Source organism: Heptranchias perlo, chromosome 16, assembly GCF_035084215.1.
Source record: "Heptranchias perlo isolate sHepPer1 chromosome 16, sHepPer1.hap1, whole genome shotgun sequence".
NCBI lineage: Eukaryota > Metazoa > Chordata > Chondrichthyes > Hexanchiformes > Hexanchidae > Heptranchias > Heptranchias perlo.
In genome coordinates, this window is record NC_090340.1 from 39,340,931 (window position 1) to 39,355,309 (window position 14,379).

The window sequence follows — 14,379 nt, forward strand, 5'->3', positions numbered from 1 at the left end:
AGGCCAGTTCAGCAGCTGTTCGTAGGTTCCTGACAGGAGTCATAAGCCAAGTCTGAAGGTGATGGCTCTTGTCGCCCAGTGCCCAGCCAGTAACCTGATGGCCTGGTTGGAACAAAGGCAGCACAGAGGAATGGTGCGGGATAAATGAATCATGACTGCTGCCAGGAAACCAGGCATAGACCTGCATGATGCGATGCCTGTGGTCGCAAACAAGCTGGACGTTGAAGGAGTTCCGTTTGACAAAGATGCCAGGTTTGTGATGGGGAGCATGCAAGGCAATGTAGGCACAGCCTATGGCACACCATGCACCTGGGGAAGCCTGCAATGTGAGTAAATCCTAGTGCTCTCTCGTTGTGCTTCGCACTGTCCATGGGGAAAGAGATGTAGCTGGCGTAGAGAGCTTTGGTGAACTCCCTGATACAGCGATGGACTGAAAACTGAGAGATGTCGCTGAAGTCACCTGCTGCAGACTAGGAGATATTTGCATAAAAGTTAGGGCCACGGTGACATTGACAGCCACAGGCAGTGCTGCCCAAGCCCTTGTTCAAGGCTCAAGTTGTGGCTGCAGCAGGTGACATGGCTCAGTGATAGCCTCCTTTGTGAACCGAAGGCACCTCAGAAATTGCTCCTGAGAGAAGTTCAGGTAGGAAAAATGCTCCCTGAAGACCTGCTGTGGGTATGGCCTCCTGCGAAGTCCCCTCCTCCTCCTCCCATTTCTCCCAGCTTCTCCTGCCTTCTTTGCTTCTCCCCTTCGTCCTCCAGCACCAAAGGCAGCCCTATCAGACTACCGATGACTGCAGTAAGTTTTGAAGGCAGCCAAAAACAGTGCAGCACCAGCAAATACTTCTTCTCAGAAGCCTGAATTAAGTTTCATATCAGAAAACAGGCCACGAAATGCCCAGAAGTTAACCAGCAGCCTAAAGGGACAAACCAGCAACTAACCTGTATGTGGTGGATGATCCCTTTAAATAGCACTGCTGAAAGGTCCTTGAAACCTGTTAGCGCGACAAATTGCTGAGCAAGTTTATCACATGGCGAGTCAGGCGCTGAGGCAACCAGGCCGTCAGGTTACAACAAGCATTGGACTCTTATTTAAATGTTTTAATCAGCGTTTAACATACTTCCGGTGCAGGCCCTGGACACCTACGGAGCAGCCCGAACCAGCATGGGGGGCAGCACACTTCCAGCACAAAATTAGCGGCATGTGCTGCCCGCCATATTGGTATACTTAGGTGCCTGTTTTGCACCTGAAAAATGGGCACAGCACCAATGTATTTCTAGGCCTCTACTTTTACTGCTACGCTTCCTTTTATACCATTCTCATTTCAGAAAATATGGGTGGTTTGAAATTGTGTTCTTGCTACAAAATTATTTTGGATAACTTATTGGCACAGGTGTTTGTCCTCTGTCATGAAATGGTTAAGATCCGAAAAAAAATCTTCGGATAGAGGCTGAGCTCCTGATTTCAGCCCTGCTACTAGAGTGAGACACCATTCAAAGATCAGGCATGTAACCACAGACAGGAAGAGAAACCTCACAGGGATAGTCATTCTGACACCTGCTAGCCACTGGATGGAAAGAAATATAGGCACAGACTAGACAGCAAGCTGCCTGCCCACCATTCTCAGCATGGTACATGGTTTATGGGCCAAAACAGAAAAGAGAAAATTAAATTAAGTTAAAAATATGGGGAAATAAAATAATGAATATTACAGACTTAAATACTGGAAACATCAAAGTAAAAGAACCAGTTGTAGTGAGTTACCTATCTATTTGGTCTTATAGGGTAAGTTAATGTGTTAAAATAACTCAGCAAACATCAAAGTGTTCTGCACACTCTCCATAAGTGTCATGGCATAATCTGAACACAAAGTTCTATGGAAATTTGAGGGTTTTGCCGTGACAGTCTACCAGTTCCACCCCCACCCACACCAATTAAAGGTACGAACAGAGGTATGAACTAGCAATTAAAGGAAAACAGTAATCCAGTCTCAATTTAAAAAATAATAATGAGAAACACATTTACATGAATGTGGTTTCTGTTCAGTGTCATTAATAGCAAAGAACAGCACATAATACACATCTAACCTGAGGTTATAATGGAGTAATTAATTAAAATATGAAAAGTTAACAGCTAAGACTGCAGGGAATATATTTAACTTGTATGTACAATGTATAAGCTATTCAAATTCAAATGTGAAAATAACTATGCTCAAGCTGTTTTGTGCCTCTGCATCACAGTATAATGCTTTAAAGACTTCTCTCCAGCCATATTCAAACTAAATGCATCGTGCAGACAAATCTGTCAAATCATAAAAGAATTACTGTCATCTTCCACACAAAAGACAGATTATAAACACAAGAATTTAAATGGAGTAATTTACTTGATTCTGATTTTAGCACTGATTATGCAAATAACTCCCCAGTGAGTGCATCTGCACTCTTAACATATTCCCTGTTTGATTCACAACAGAATTCTGCAACGAATAACTCCAGTCATCCTAGTTGTTCATCTCAGTTCTAAAGAATGGCTCCAAGGTTGATCTTAATATGGATCACTGAGATTGCATTATCCATTTCTCAATGGTGCCCAGATTCTAAATATAGATTACGATAACAATTTATAAAAATTGAGCTCTGCATTCAAATTAAACTCATTAAAACACAATAAGCAACCAATGGTATATAAACTCAGATTGCTACTGAATTAAATAAAACCAGACCAGAAGCAGACTGAGGCTCACTTGATTTGCCATCAATTACAATCTGCCAGCGTAAATGAGATGGTATTGGTGCCATCAGAGGTGGTGTGCACCACCAAAAATGATAGCTGGAGCTGGCATCCCCATTGGAAATATGAACACAAAGGGGGTGAATTTCTGTGGGGGTTCTCCTGCTCGTTTGCTGTAACTTCAGTAGAAGAGTCATTAAAACCATGAAAAAATGGTGGATGAGTGAGAGAACCCTTGTGGGAATACACCCCCAAACGGACTTGCGACTAGAGGTGGCAATTTTTAAAATTTGTTTACAGGATGTGAGTGACGATGGCAAGGCCACATTTACTGACATCTCTAGCTACCTTAAGAAGGTGGTGGTGGCCTCCTTCTTGTACTGCTGTAGTCCTTTGTGGTGATGGTGCTCCCACAGTGATGTTAGGTATGAAATTCCAGCATTTTTCCCAGTGGCACTGAAGGAATAGTGATATATGTCGAAGTCAGAATGGTATGTGATTTGGAGGAGAACTTGCAGATGATGGTGGTGCCATGACTTTGCTGCTTTTGTGCTTCGGCAACCTGCAGACTGAGCATTTGATGTGCTTACAGGTGCCCAATACATGCCAATGAAGTGGCTTTAGGATAACTGCAACGTACAGGACTTCCACAACCACTGGGGAAAGTACTGCCACCAACTGAATAATCATGAACAGTAAATATAAAACAATTATGCTTGTCTTGCACATATGCAGTTGTTTTAAAGTGGAACTGACTGTTGTAGAAGCTGCTCCCTTATACAAAAGGCTAGTTTCTACCGCAGTGGGACCACAAGTACTGCAGAACTGCTTCAGGAATGGATTCTACATTATAAATGCACTATTTCTCTGCACTAAGTTTTCTTCTTAAATGATTCAATTTATGTGTAATGATTTTTTAATATTTCTTTTATTTTTATAACTTCCACCTTTTTTATTTCCTATTCTACTGCTCTATACATGAAAAATGTGTTGAGATCATCATCTTTTGTTAGTGTAACTGGGCAAAACTTTCAACTTCAGCGGGGGTGTAAAGAAGGCGGTCGTGAATCAGCCACCGATTTTCCTTTCCATTGAAGTTAATGGGGGTAAATTTAACTTTTGGCAGTAGCGGATCGGCTGCCTGTTATACACCTCACCCAATTTTCCTTTCAAATGAAAATCGGGTGGTTTGTATAACGGGTGGCCAATCCGCTACCGCCCATTTTATGCATCTGCCTAAACTGAAAGTTCTGGCGACTGTTTCAACTCAACACTCATCACTTCTGTGCCATTATTCTGCCTTTTCATCACTGCAGATACCAATATAAACACAATATGGTACTACTGTGATAAAGTAGATCAAATAGGAGAACCAGAACATCAAAGGCTCCCAAAGAAAAGTAACAAAAACATTACAGCTTAGTTTCAAATTAGTACACAAAACAGCAAATGAAAATGTTGCAAATTATATTCAAAGTATTTTTTCTGCCAAAAATCCTGCTGGTCAACTACGGCTTACGGTGAAAAGTGCTGTGAGATAGAATAACCTTGCCCTTTTGGTTCTGGAATCAATGCTACATACTGACATTTATGTGACACAGGTGTTCCTGGAAGGCATTTTCTTTCTACCAGCAATTACATTTGTTCAAGCTGTGCTGCTCTCATCACTAAACTGTGAAAACAGCACATTCTGCATTGCAGCAATCCATGACTCACAGATTTCAACACTGCAGTGATAACACGCAACAAAGAAGTAACATTTTAATTCCTAATATCTTTAATTAGTATAAAACTTTAGAGATTAAAATGCATATATTTATTTACAAATTTATGGACAAATAAAAACTATGAGCACAAATATTGTGGCCACATTAGTAAATTGCTAATCCTAAAGTGACAGAAATGTCTCAGAGTGTGTTACAATGTCTTAAACTGATGTTCAAGATCTCTTCTACAATTTCATCTATCAATCAGAGCCCAAATGCTGCAATCATTACTTTGTTATACTCTTGAGCGTAATTCTTTTTTCAAAATGCAAAACATATTCGCTCCTTTTTGGACAGGTTTGATTTGTGAAATTAACATATAATAGCCTCTATAATTTCCAATATTACTGCTGACAACCACTGCCATCCGACCTCAAATAAAACACAATAGTAAAAAATATTCATCCATTGTGCCACCTATTTAACAGTTTAAACCATGAGTAAAATAAAGGTATTTTTACCACGTGAGGTACAGGGTGACCAATGGATCTAATTTGTATAATACAGTCAGTTGTGGGGACTGGGATTATTCTCCTAAACCCTTCTCAATCCCCATAGGCGGATTAAGAGCAGAAAATAACAGGAAAATTGAGAGAGCAGAAAAAAATCAGGGAGGAAGGAATCCGAAAAGCTCTGGTTTCTGGTGCAATATGGGCGTCGAGATCACAACGCTTCCCAAAGACATTGAATCCAAGGACTGTTGAAAACTAGGCCTTGGGTCTCATTTGCATGAAACCAGCGAGCTGCAGATGCCAATCAGGTGTCCCGATGCAGCTTGCCAGTTAGGACCTTAGGAATTTCAGCTGACTCCGACGCCAAGCCAGCCCACAGATAGGTCCTGGGCGGGAGAGGTGAACCAGAGGTGGGCGGCCCTGGGCAGGCAGCGACCTGCAGTATTTTTGTGGAGCCAGGAGGAATAATCCTGCTCCTCCTGGCTCCACAGAAGTGAAACTATAAAAAGTTTCCTCACCTTTTTGAGGGTGGTGTTGTCCTTTAAGGACAGCTGGTTAGGCCTTAAAGATGTGGGGTCCTTAAACTGGCATTGGTACCCCAATTTGCATATTCAAGGTGCCTAACATCTGTTTCAGACGGGTGCCCTACACACTTCGAAGTCGCTGGCTTCCAATTTGGTCACTTCAGGGTGATCAGAGGCAAGAGATTGCAACTCAAAATTCGTCCTTCCAATCTTAATTTCTCACCCAAAACGGGTGCAATGATGTCCATTTTCTACCCCGAGGACTTCTAAAGGTCTCACGGAGATAGTCGCTGGAACTTTCAAATTCGGCGGGAGTGTAAACAGGTGATATTGGATTGGCTGTCTGTTATATGTCCTGCCCGATTTTGTAGTCAATGGAAAGAAAAATCGGGTGGAGTGTATAACAGGCGGCTGATCCAATATTGTCCGTTTTACACCCCTGCCGAAGTAAAAAGTTCCACCCAGTGAGTCTATATTACTGCTGCAGCAACAGCACTGGTAACACTGTAACTGTATTTGCAGTATTATTTGCTTTGTGAAAAAAATCACAGAGCTAGAAATTCAAACTTTCTAAAATGTATACTTGCTGGAGTTGCATCTTCTGAAAGAAAATTAAAACCACTTCACCTAACGACCTGGGAGTATTAAAGTTCCCTCCCGGTTTACAATAGTAAGACCATAAGAGATAGGAGCAGGAGAAGGCCATTCGGCCCCTCGAGCCTGCCCGCCATTTAATGAGATCATGGCTGATCTGATTTTTACCTCAACTCCACTTTCCCGCCCTTTACCCATATCCTTTGACTCCCTTGCTGATCAAAAATTTGTCTAACTCAGCCTTGAATGTATTCAATGACTCAGCCTCCACAGCTTTTTGGGGTAAGGAATTCCAAAGATTCATGACCCTCTGGAAAAAGAAATACCTCCTCATTTCCATCTTAAACAGGCGACCCCTTATTCTGAGACTATGCCCCCTAGTTTTAGATTCCCCCATGAGGGGTAACATCCTCTCCGCATCTACCCTATCAAGTCCCCTCAGAATCTTGTATGTTTCAATAAGATCTCCTCTCATTCTGCTAAACTCCAATAAGTATAGACCCAACCTGTTCAATCTTTCCTCATAAGACAACCTTTCCATTCCCGGAATCAACCTAGTGAACCTTCTCTGAACTGCCTCCAATGCAAGTATGTCCTTCCTTAAATATGGGCACCAGAACTGTACGCAGTACTCCAGGTGTGGTCTCACCAGCACCCTGTAAAGTTGTAGCATGACTTCCCTGCTTTTATACTCCATCCCCCTAGAAATAAAGGCCAATGTTCTGTTTGCCTTCCGGATTACTTGCTGCACCTGTATGTTGCCTTTTTGTGTTTCATGTTCGAGGACACCCAGATCCCTCTGTACCGCAGCATTTTGTAGTATTTCTCCATTCAAATAATATTTTGCTTTTTTATTTTTCCTCCCAAAGTGGATGACTTCACTTTTTCCCACGTTATATTCCATCTGCCAAATTTTTGCCCATTCGCTTAACCTGTCAATATCCCTTTGCAGACACTTTGTGTCCTCATCGCAACTTGCTTTTCCACCTATCTTTGTATCATCAGCAAATTTGGCCACAAGACATTTTGTTCCTTCATCCAAGTCATTGATATATATTGTAAATAGTTGAGGCCCCAGCACTGATCCCTGCGGCACCCCACTAGTTACAGATTGCCATTTTGAAAATGACCCTTTTATCCCGACTCTTTGTTTTCTGTTAGTTAGTCAATCCTCTATCCATGCCGGTATATTACCCCCAACACCATGAGCTCTTATCTTGTGCAGTAATCTTTTATGTGACACCTTATTGAATGCCTTTTGGAAATCCAAATATACTGCATCCAATGGTTCCCCTTTATCCACCCTGCCCGTTACTTCCTCAAAGAACTCTAATAAATTTGTCAGACATGATTTCCCCTTCATAAAACCATGTTGACTCTCCTTGATTATATAATGAGTCTCCAAATGTCCTGCTACTACTTCCTTAATAATGGATTCTAGCATTTTCCCAATGACAGATGTTAGGCTAACTGGTCTATAGTTACCTGCTTTCTGTCTCACTCCCTTCTTGAATAACATTGCTGTGGTGATAAAATAAAACTGTCTTCTAAAATTTATTGAATACACTTGGGGATTGAACAGGATACTCAACTGTAAGTCACCCTATATGGAATTTGTTACACATCTGAGTAGAATTTTGTGGAAACTGTAGTGTTGATGAGTTATTGCATTCTTTCCCTTTCAATGAAGAGTAAATTCCATATTTAATAGATTATTATCCAGATCCTCTATATAGTTATATATTTGTAACAGGATCCCGATCTCTGAACTGCTAAACTAACTGAGAGTGAGTACAAACCATCCTTTGTGTGTATGCTATTGTCTTGGTGTCCCCATTAGTACAAACATATAATAAACACAAAATTCTGTTTTGTTTCACTGTAAAGAAAGTAAAAGAAATGCAATAGCATTCTTTTTTGTCTTCCATTTAAACTGAAACTGAAATAAATCATTATTATTAACATTGATAAGGAAATAAGTTATTTGATATTATCTTTTTTTATTCAGAAAATAATGCAAATGAGACTGGAGGAGTAACCCAAAGTTCAAATCCTACCAAGTTGTGAAATTGAATTCAATAAATCTGGTGATTTGTGGGCTGGCACTAGAAAAAAATGGCCTTGAAAGCTGCCAGGTTGTCCTTAAAAGCCCAACTGGATCACTGCTGTCCTTTAGTAAAAGCATCTGCCACCCCTAGCTGGTCTGGCCTACATGTGACTCCAGTCTACAGAGCGGTTGACTCTTAATGCCCTCAGACCAACTGGAGATAAACAAGAAATGCTGCCAATGGGCACATCAGTCACACCCCAAGAACTAATAAAAAAAACTCAGCTCTGAAATTTGGTCCTTTTCTCTAAATTCCAAATTACGCTAGTCAATATACAAATGTAAAAAAAAATGAACACTTAATATGGAAAGATGTGAAAATTTCAACTATCGAAAAACAATTTCAGTGGCGCCAGACAGCAGCCTGGTCCAGCAGAGCGGTTACCGCCACAGCCTCGTTCTTTGTGCGCTCCTTAACGATGTCGGTAGGTGTATTTATCTTTGTTTCTATATACTTTGAAATGTAATAATGACCTCAAGACCGAAGCACAACTTTTCTGTGTAAGGTGCATACTAGCAGCTGATGTAGTCGGACTCCGTGTAGCATTTTCTGCCGGCTGCCGTGTACGTGCGGATTCGCTGCCTGGTTACCGCAAATCCGAGCAGTACGTTTTATTCATCCCTAAATTCACCTAATTCAGTATCCTTCGAAAATTAACAGGGTGACTTGTGTAGCTCGTCTCATGTGAGGCCGGTAGCAGGCAGGAGGCAGGGAAAGCGTTTGATTGGAGAGGACATATTCTGCCCATGTTGCTCTGTTATGGTTTTACATTGAACTTCGTGAAAATTTCTTCTCTTAGAATTGAAGCACACTGATGCTATTAGCCTAGAGCGTTGGGATACAGGCTGAGTTGTAACACACGAATCATTCGACACTGAAGGGTTTTGCGAATGAACTGTACTGTCGGTGATGGGACCAGTATGTTTGATATTCATATTCACAAATATTAGTTTCATTTCAATGTATTCTAAATGTAAATAACGACATCCTTTCGTCACTTTTTGAACCCAGTCCGCTCCTGTAAGAAAGTCGCACAAACACCTTCACTGGATTGAACGCTAGATTTAAGAGCGGAGAGAAGCCCCATCGTTTCACGTTTCGTGCCAATTAAAGACCAAAGCCATCCCCTAAGGGTGTTTATTGTCTTCGACAGCGTCAATCCAAACTCTCGGGTATTGTTTTTGTTAGCTATTACTTAGTTATTAAAACATTTTACAAGAAGTGTCTGAAAGAGGCGTTTTAGATTTGAATTATTTCTAATTTCTTTCCAAAAGTGTTCATTCCCACCCCAGAGATTCTCGGCTGTAAATCACTGAACCTCGGCTGTTACACGGAGACATCAATTGCGAATCCTTCACTCCATTAGAAATAAATTTGATGCAACGGGATGGGAAATCGATGTTTAAACGGACTGGACAGTGTAAAGTAACAAACCCCTATTTCCAAAGCTGCAATATAGCAGCTGGACATTTAACCAACAATTCGTACGGGCAAATTAAAGTTTCACCGAAGAGGCGAATAATCTTACTGTTACAATGGAGTCTGGTATTTCATAGGCAGGCATATGATAGTCCTTTTCATCCCCTTAAAAGGGAGCTGAAGGGGTCGAGAGCTAGTTGTTAAAAAATTACAACATTTGCAGATTTCCACTATCCAATTTATTTTCGTTTTTGTGTTTACAGTCTGCTCGATCCTTCAATAAATATGCAGTAATCTTCAACCAAAGTTATATTTTGCATCATTTCCCCAAAACAAGTTAACGATTTTAGTTTTTCAGTAATCTAAGGGTAACGTTAGTAAAAACTAATACGTTTTGGTTTGGCGGAGAGTCTTTGAGTTCATAATCGCCAGCTCAGATTTACCCTGGCGGGTGTTTGGGCTGTTGAAGATCGGGGTGTTGGTCCCGCCTGGGGTATCTCAGATGTCGGTGAATAGGGGCTGCGGACAACAGCGGAAGACATGGATTGACTCGTGGAATACTGTTAAAGTGTAATTTGCCTTTTAGTTGAATGGTGTATGTGTGAGAAAACTATCGATATTTACAATTCATTGTGGTTTTAATATTTTTGGTATAATTTATATTAATTTAATATAATTGTTTTAACATATCTGGTTGGTAACCAGAGGACACAGATTTAAGATAATTGGCAAAAAAAATCCAGGGGGGCGAATGAGGATTTTTCTACTGCAGTGAGTTAAAAGATCTGGAATGCATTGCCTGAAAAGGTGTTGGAAGCAGATTTAATAGTAACCTTCAAAAGGGAATTGGATATACACTTGAAAACGAAAAAAAAAACGAAAAAAAAATGCAGGGGAGTGGGACTAATTGGATATCTTTTTCAAAGAGCCAGCATAGGCACGACAGGCTGAATGGCTTCCTTCTCTGCTCTATGATTCTATTTGATTATTTCCCTCCATCTGGTACCCCTGCGCGTGAGGTAGAAAAATCTAATAAATAGAGGATTTGCGACTATTCTTCACTTTTGGGGGCTGTTAAAAACCGCCAGCTGTAAATCCCCTGATCTGAGAGGGTGAATGATAGAGAATTACAAGCTAATGCCTAGAGACCATGAAAGGTCGTCAAGTATCGAGATAGAAGGGGATTAAAGAGACATCCTCACAGACATCAATAGCTTCTACCACAACCCAAATTAAACTTCCTAGCGCTCTCCATTAAACTCCTGTCAATACTATTGGCAGGCCATTTTGATGTCAGTTAGATTATGTCCCGGCTCCTAAACCACCTTTAAAGACGTTTATAGCAATCAGAGTTATCAGCTTCAGTAAAAGCTGAAGATTTGTTAAATGTTTTTTTGTCAGCCTATCTCGGGAGGTGGGCTGTAGGCATGAAAAGAAGGTCGAAATGAATGTCTGATGCACGGTGGAAAGTTTCAGATAAGCATCGTGATTAAAGTTTAATCTGTAGCTCTTCTACTGATCACTCGGTGTACTCGCCGTATTAAAGGAAAATTTATAGATTGGACGGTTTTTGGGCCCACATTTGATGCCCAAGAGCAATGGGTGCATTGTATACAAAGGAACCCCAATAACAAAATCCGTTTCCATCAATTACATTCAGCATATTTTACCAGTGATAAGTGATTGAACAGAATCATTAGTAAGGTGATAGTGTCCACGATCAAAGTTTGGCCGCTTCTCTGTAGGATTGCGAGAGTCCCATAGCATTCCAGCCCCTCAAGTGCCATGCCGTACCTTGCCCGAAGAATGCACAATCCTGCAGCTCACCAAACGTTATCTTTTGGGGCTCAAGAATGAAAATATAATAGTATCTCCCCCTCCAGATTAATAAACCAAACCCCAGTCTCTAACGGGAAAGGTTGTAGCTTTGTGAAGGGGGGGGGGGAGAAATCCTCGGAAACTAAGATAAAGAAATGTCCAGGTACTGTAGTAAGGAAATCCACAGGAATTGGGTTAAGAAAATGCCCATGCATTGGGGCAAAGAAATATCCAGGTACTGGAGTAAAGAAATGCCCAGGTACTGGGGTAAGGAAAATGCTGGGAATTGGGGTAAAGGAATGCTAAGGTACTGAGGTAAAGGCGAGCACAGGTAGTAAGGCAAGGAAATGCCCAAATACTGTGGTAAAGGAGCACGCCTTTGGTTTAGTGGTAACATTCCCACCCCTATGGTAGTAGATGCGAGGTTGAAACCCTGCGCCAGTCTTGGCGAGTGGAGACAAAGCTCCTGCTTGAATTCTGGATTGACATTCAGTAGGATACTCCCATCCAGTGGATGTGGTGGCCCCTCCTCGTCCTATGGGTTGTAGGGGCGCATAAAACGCTCCCGACTTACATGACTAATCACTCCATTGGTTAGTATAAAGATGGTAACGGCCATGGAAGAAGCGTTTCATGTTGCAACCTGTCATACTATTAATCAGCCTGCGAATCATTTCACTACTTCACACTAATGTCCAAGGGAAGAATGTGAAGATACCAAAACAACTAGTTGGGGAAAGGAAATACCCAGGCACTGGGGTAAAGAAATGCCCATGTTCTGGGATAAGGAAATACCCAGGGATCTGGGGTAAAGAAATGCCCATGTTCTGGGATAAGGAAATGCCCATGTTCTGGGATAAGGAAATCCCAGGGATCTGGGGTAAGGACACGGCCCAATACTGGGGTAAGGACACGGCCCAATACTGGGGTAAGGACACGGCCCAATACTGGGGTAAGGACACGGCCCAATACTGGGGTAAGGACACGGCCCAATACTGGGGTAAGGACACGGCCCAATACTGGGGTAAGGAAATGGCCCAATACTGGGGTAAGGAAATGGCCCAATACTGGGGTAAGGAAATGGCCCAATACTGGGGTAAGGAAATGGCCCAATACTGGGGTAAGGAAATGGCCCAGGTACTGGGGTAAGGAAATGGCCCAGGTACTGGAGTAAGGAAATGGCCCAGGTACTGGAGTAAGGAAATGGCCCAGGTACTGGAGTAAGGAAATGGCCCAGGTACTGGAGTAAGGAAATGGCCCAGGTACTGGAGTAAGGAAATGGCCCAGGTACTGGAGTAAGGAAATGGCCCAGGTACTGGAGTAAGGAAATGGCCCAGGTACTGGAGTAAGGAAATGGCCCAGGTACTGGAGTAAGGAAATGGCCCAGGTACTGGAGTAAGGAAATGGCCCAGGTACTGGAGTAAGGAAATGGCCCAGGTACTGGAGTAAGGAAATGGCCCAGGTACTGGAGTAAGGAAATGGCCCAGGTACTGGAGTAAGGAAATGGCCCAGGTACTGGAGTAAGGAAATACCTGGGTAGTAGAGGAAGTTATCAGTAAAACACCAAAATGCAACAGACACCAATTAAGTTTGCCCACATACTCTACCTCGCTTGTCGTGGACTTTGACGGTGAGCTGGATGTTGGGCTCGGACTCCCGGTCCAGGCTTTTCGTGATAATGATGTACCCACTTTCCTTGTCGACACTGAGGGGCGAGTCCTCGGGGTAGACGATCTCGTACCAGGCCGACCGGAACCTGGCCGGGGACAGTGTCAGGATCACCGAGCCAATGCGAGCATCCTCGGAGACTGTGATGTGCCGAGACTCCCGTTGGAGCAGCGACCTCTGCCTCCTCCTGAGCAGACCGGGGCGTCGCTCACCATTCCCGGGTACGGGCAACTCCTGGGACCGCACTATGATCTCCACCAGCAGCGCTTGGCTCACTAGGACCGGGGTGCCGTGATCTCTGGCAAAAACAGTCAAGCTAAGATTCCCCCTCATGTTTAGGATGGAATTCAACAGGACGATGGCTCCTGTTTTGGGCACTACGAAGAAATAGGAGCTTTCTGGGTGGGCGTAATAGACCAGCTGAGCATTTCTCTCGGAATCGGGATCTTTGGCCATCACATGATAAATGACCGATTTTAATGCACTCGTGTCTGCCACATGGACCCGGACATAGTTTGTACCGAATGCCGGTCTGTTGTCATTCCTGTCCATCACATTCACTTTAATGGTAGCTAGTTCGGTCAGAGAGCTCAGCCTGTCATTGCAACGGGTGCAGCACACCCCTAATGCCAGGCTATATTCGGGGTTCTTCTCTCTGTCCAGTGGTTTGGTGTTTTTTAGCGAGATGTGACCATGCCGGTGGTGAGAATGCAGCTGGAAATCGGAGTTGCCTTTCCCCGCCAACGTGAGGTGGAATCGGTGATTTTCCGCTGTTTTAGCGCAGGTCTCCTCGGGTCTGATCCTGTGCAGAGGAATGCTCAATCCGTTTACCTTCGACCCACGGGGCAAATTCTCATACAAGTGTCCATAAAACAAAGGCTTGCTCGAATCCGTTGTTCTCCCCAAAGCAGTGCATGCGAGCGACGCCAGCAGAATATACCTGATCAAACCGAGAAGGGGCAATTTCCAATGGTGCAGCAAGTCCATGGTTACACATTAAAAAGAATTCCCTGGAACTTGGGTTACATCAGAAGGGGATGTCGAGGGGGTGGGATGATTTGTATCAGAAGCTCATCACTGATAACAGCGCTGGTCGGTCCGTACGGTATCTGTAAGTCTGAGTGTCGGGAGTGAGTGTAACACTGGATTCACATTCACATTGCTGCGGTCAGTCACACGCAGGAGGCGGGCTCATAACGCTCGCGAATCCCCGGGGAACTTAAACACTGCCACCGCACTAACTTCAAACACTACTAATATACCAAACAACTGACAATAGTCGGCTCTTCTGAAAGTATA

At 43.0% G+C, this 14,379-nt stretch overlaps 1 protein-coding gene across 1 annotated transcript in view; it reads right to left on the reverse strand.

The window, feature by feature from the left end:
* The window catches only part of si:ch211-186j3.6 (neural-cadherin), a 131,573-nt gene extending 117,506 nt beyond the window's left edge, over positions 1-14,067 (reverse strand). Inside the window, exon 1 of the mRNA XM_067997576.1 lies at positions 13,020-14,067. Coding sequence (XP_067853677.1) covers positions 13,020-14,067 — 1,048 coding nt within the window. The remainder of the gene's footprint in view (positions 1-13,019) is intronic.
* Between the last annotated feature and the right edge of the window lie 312 nt (positions 14,068-14,379).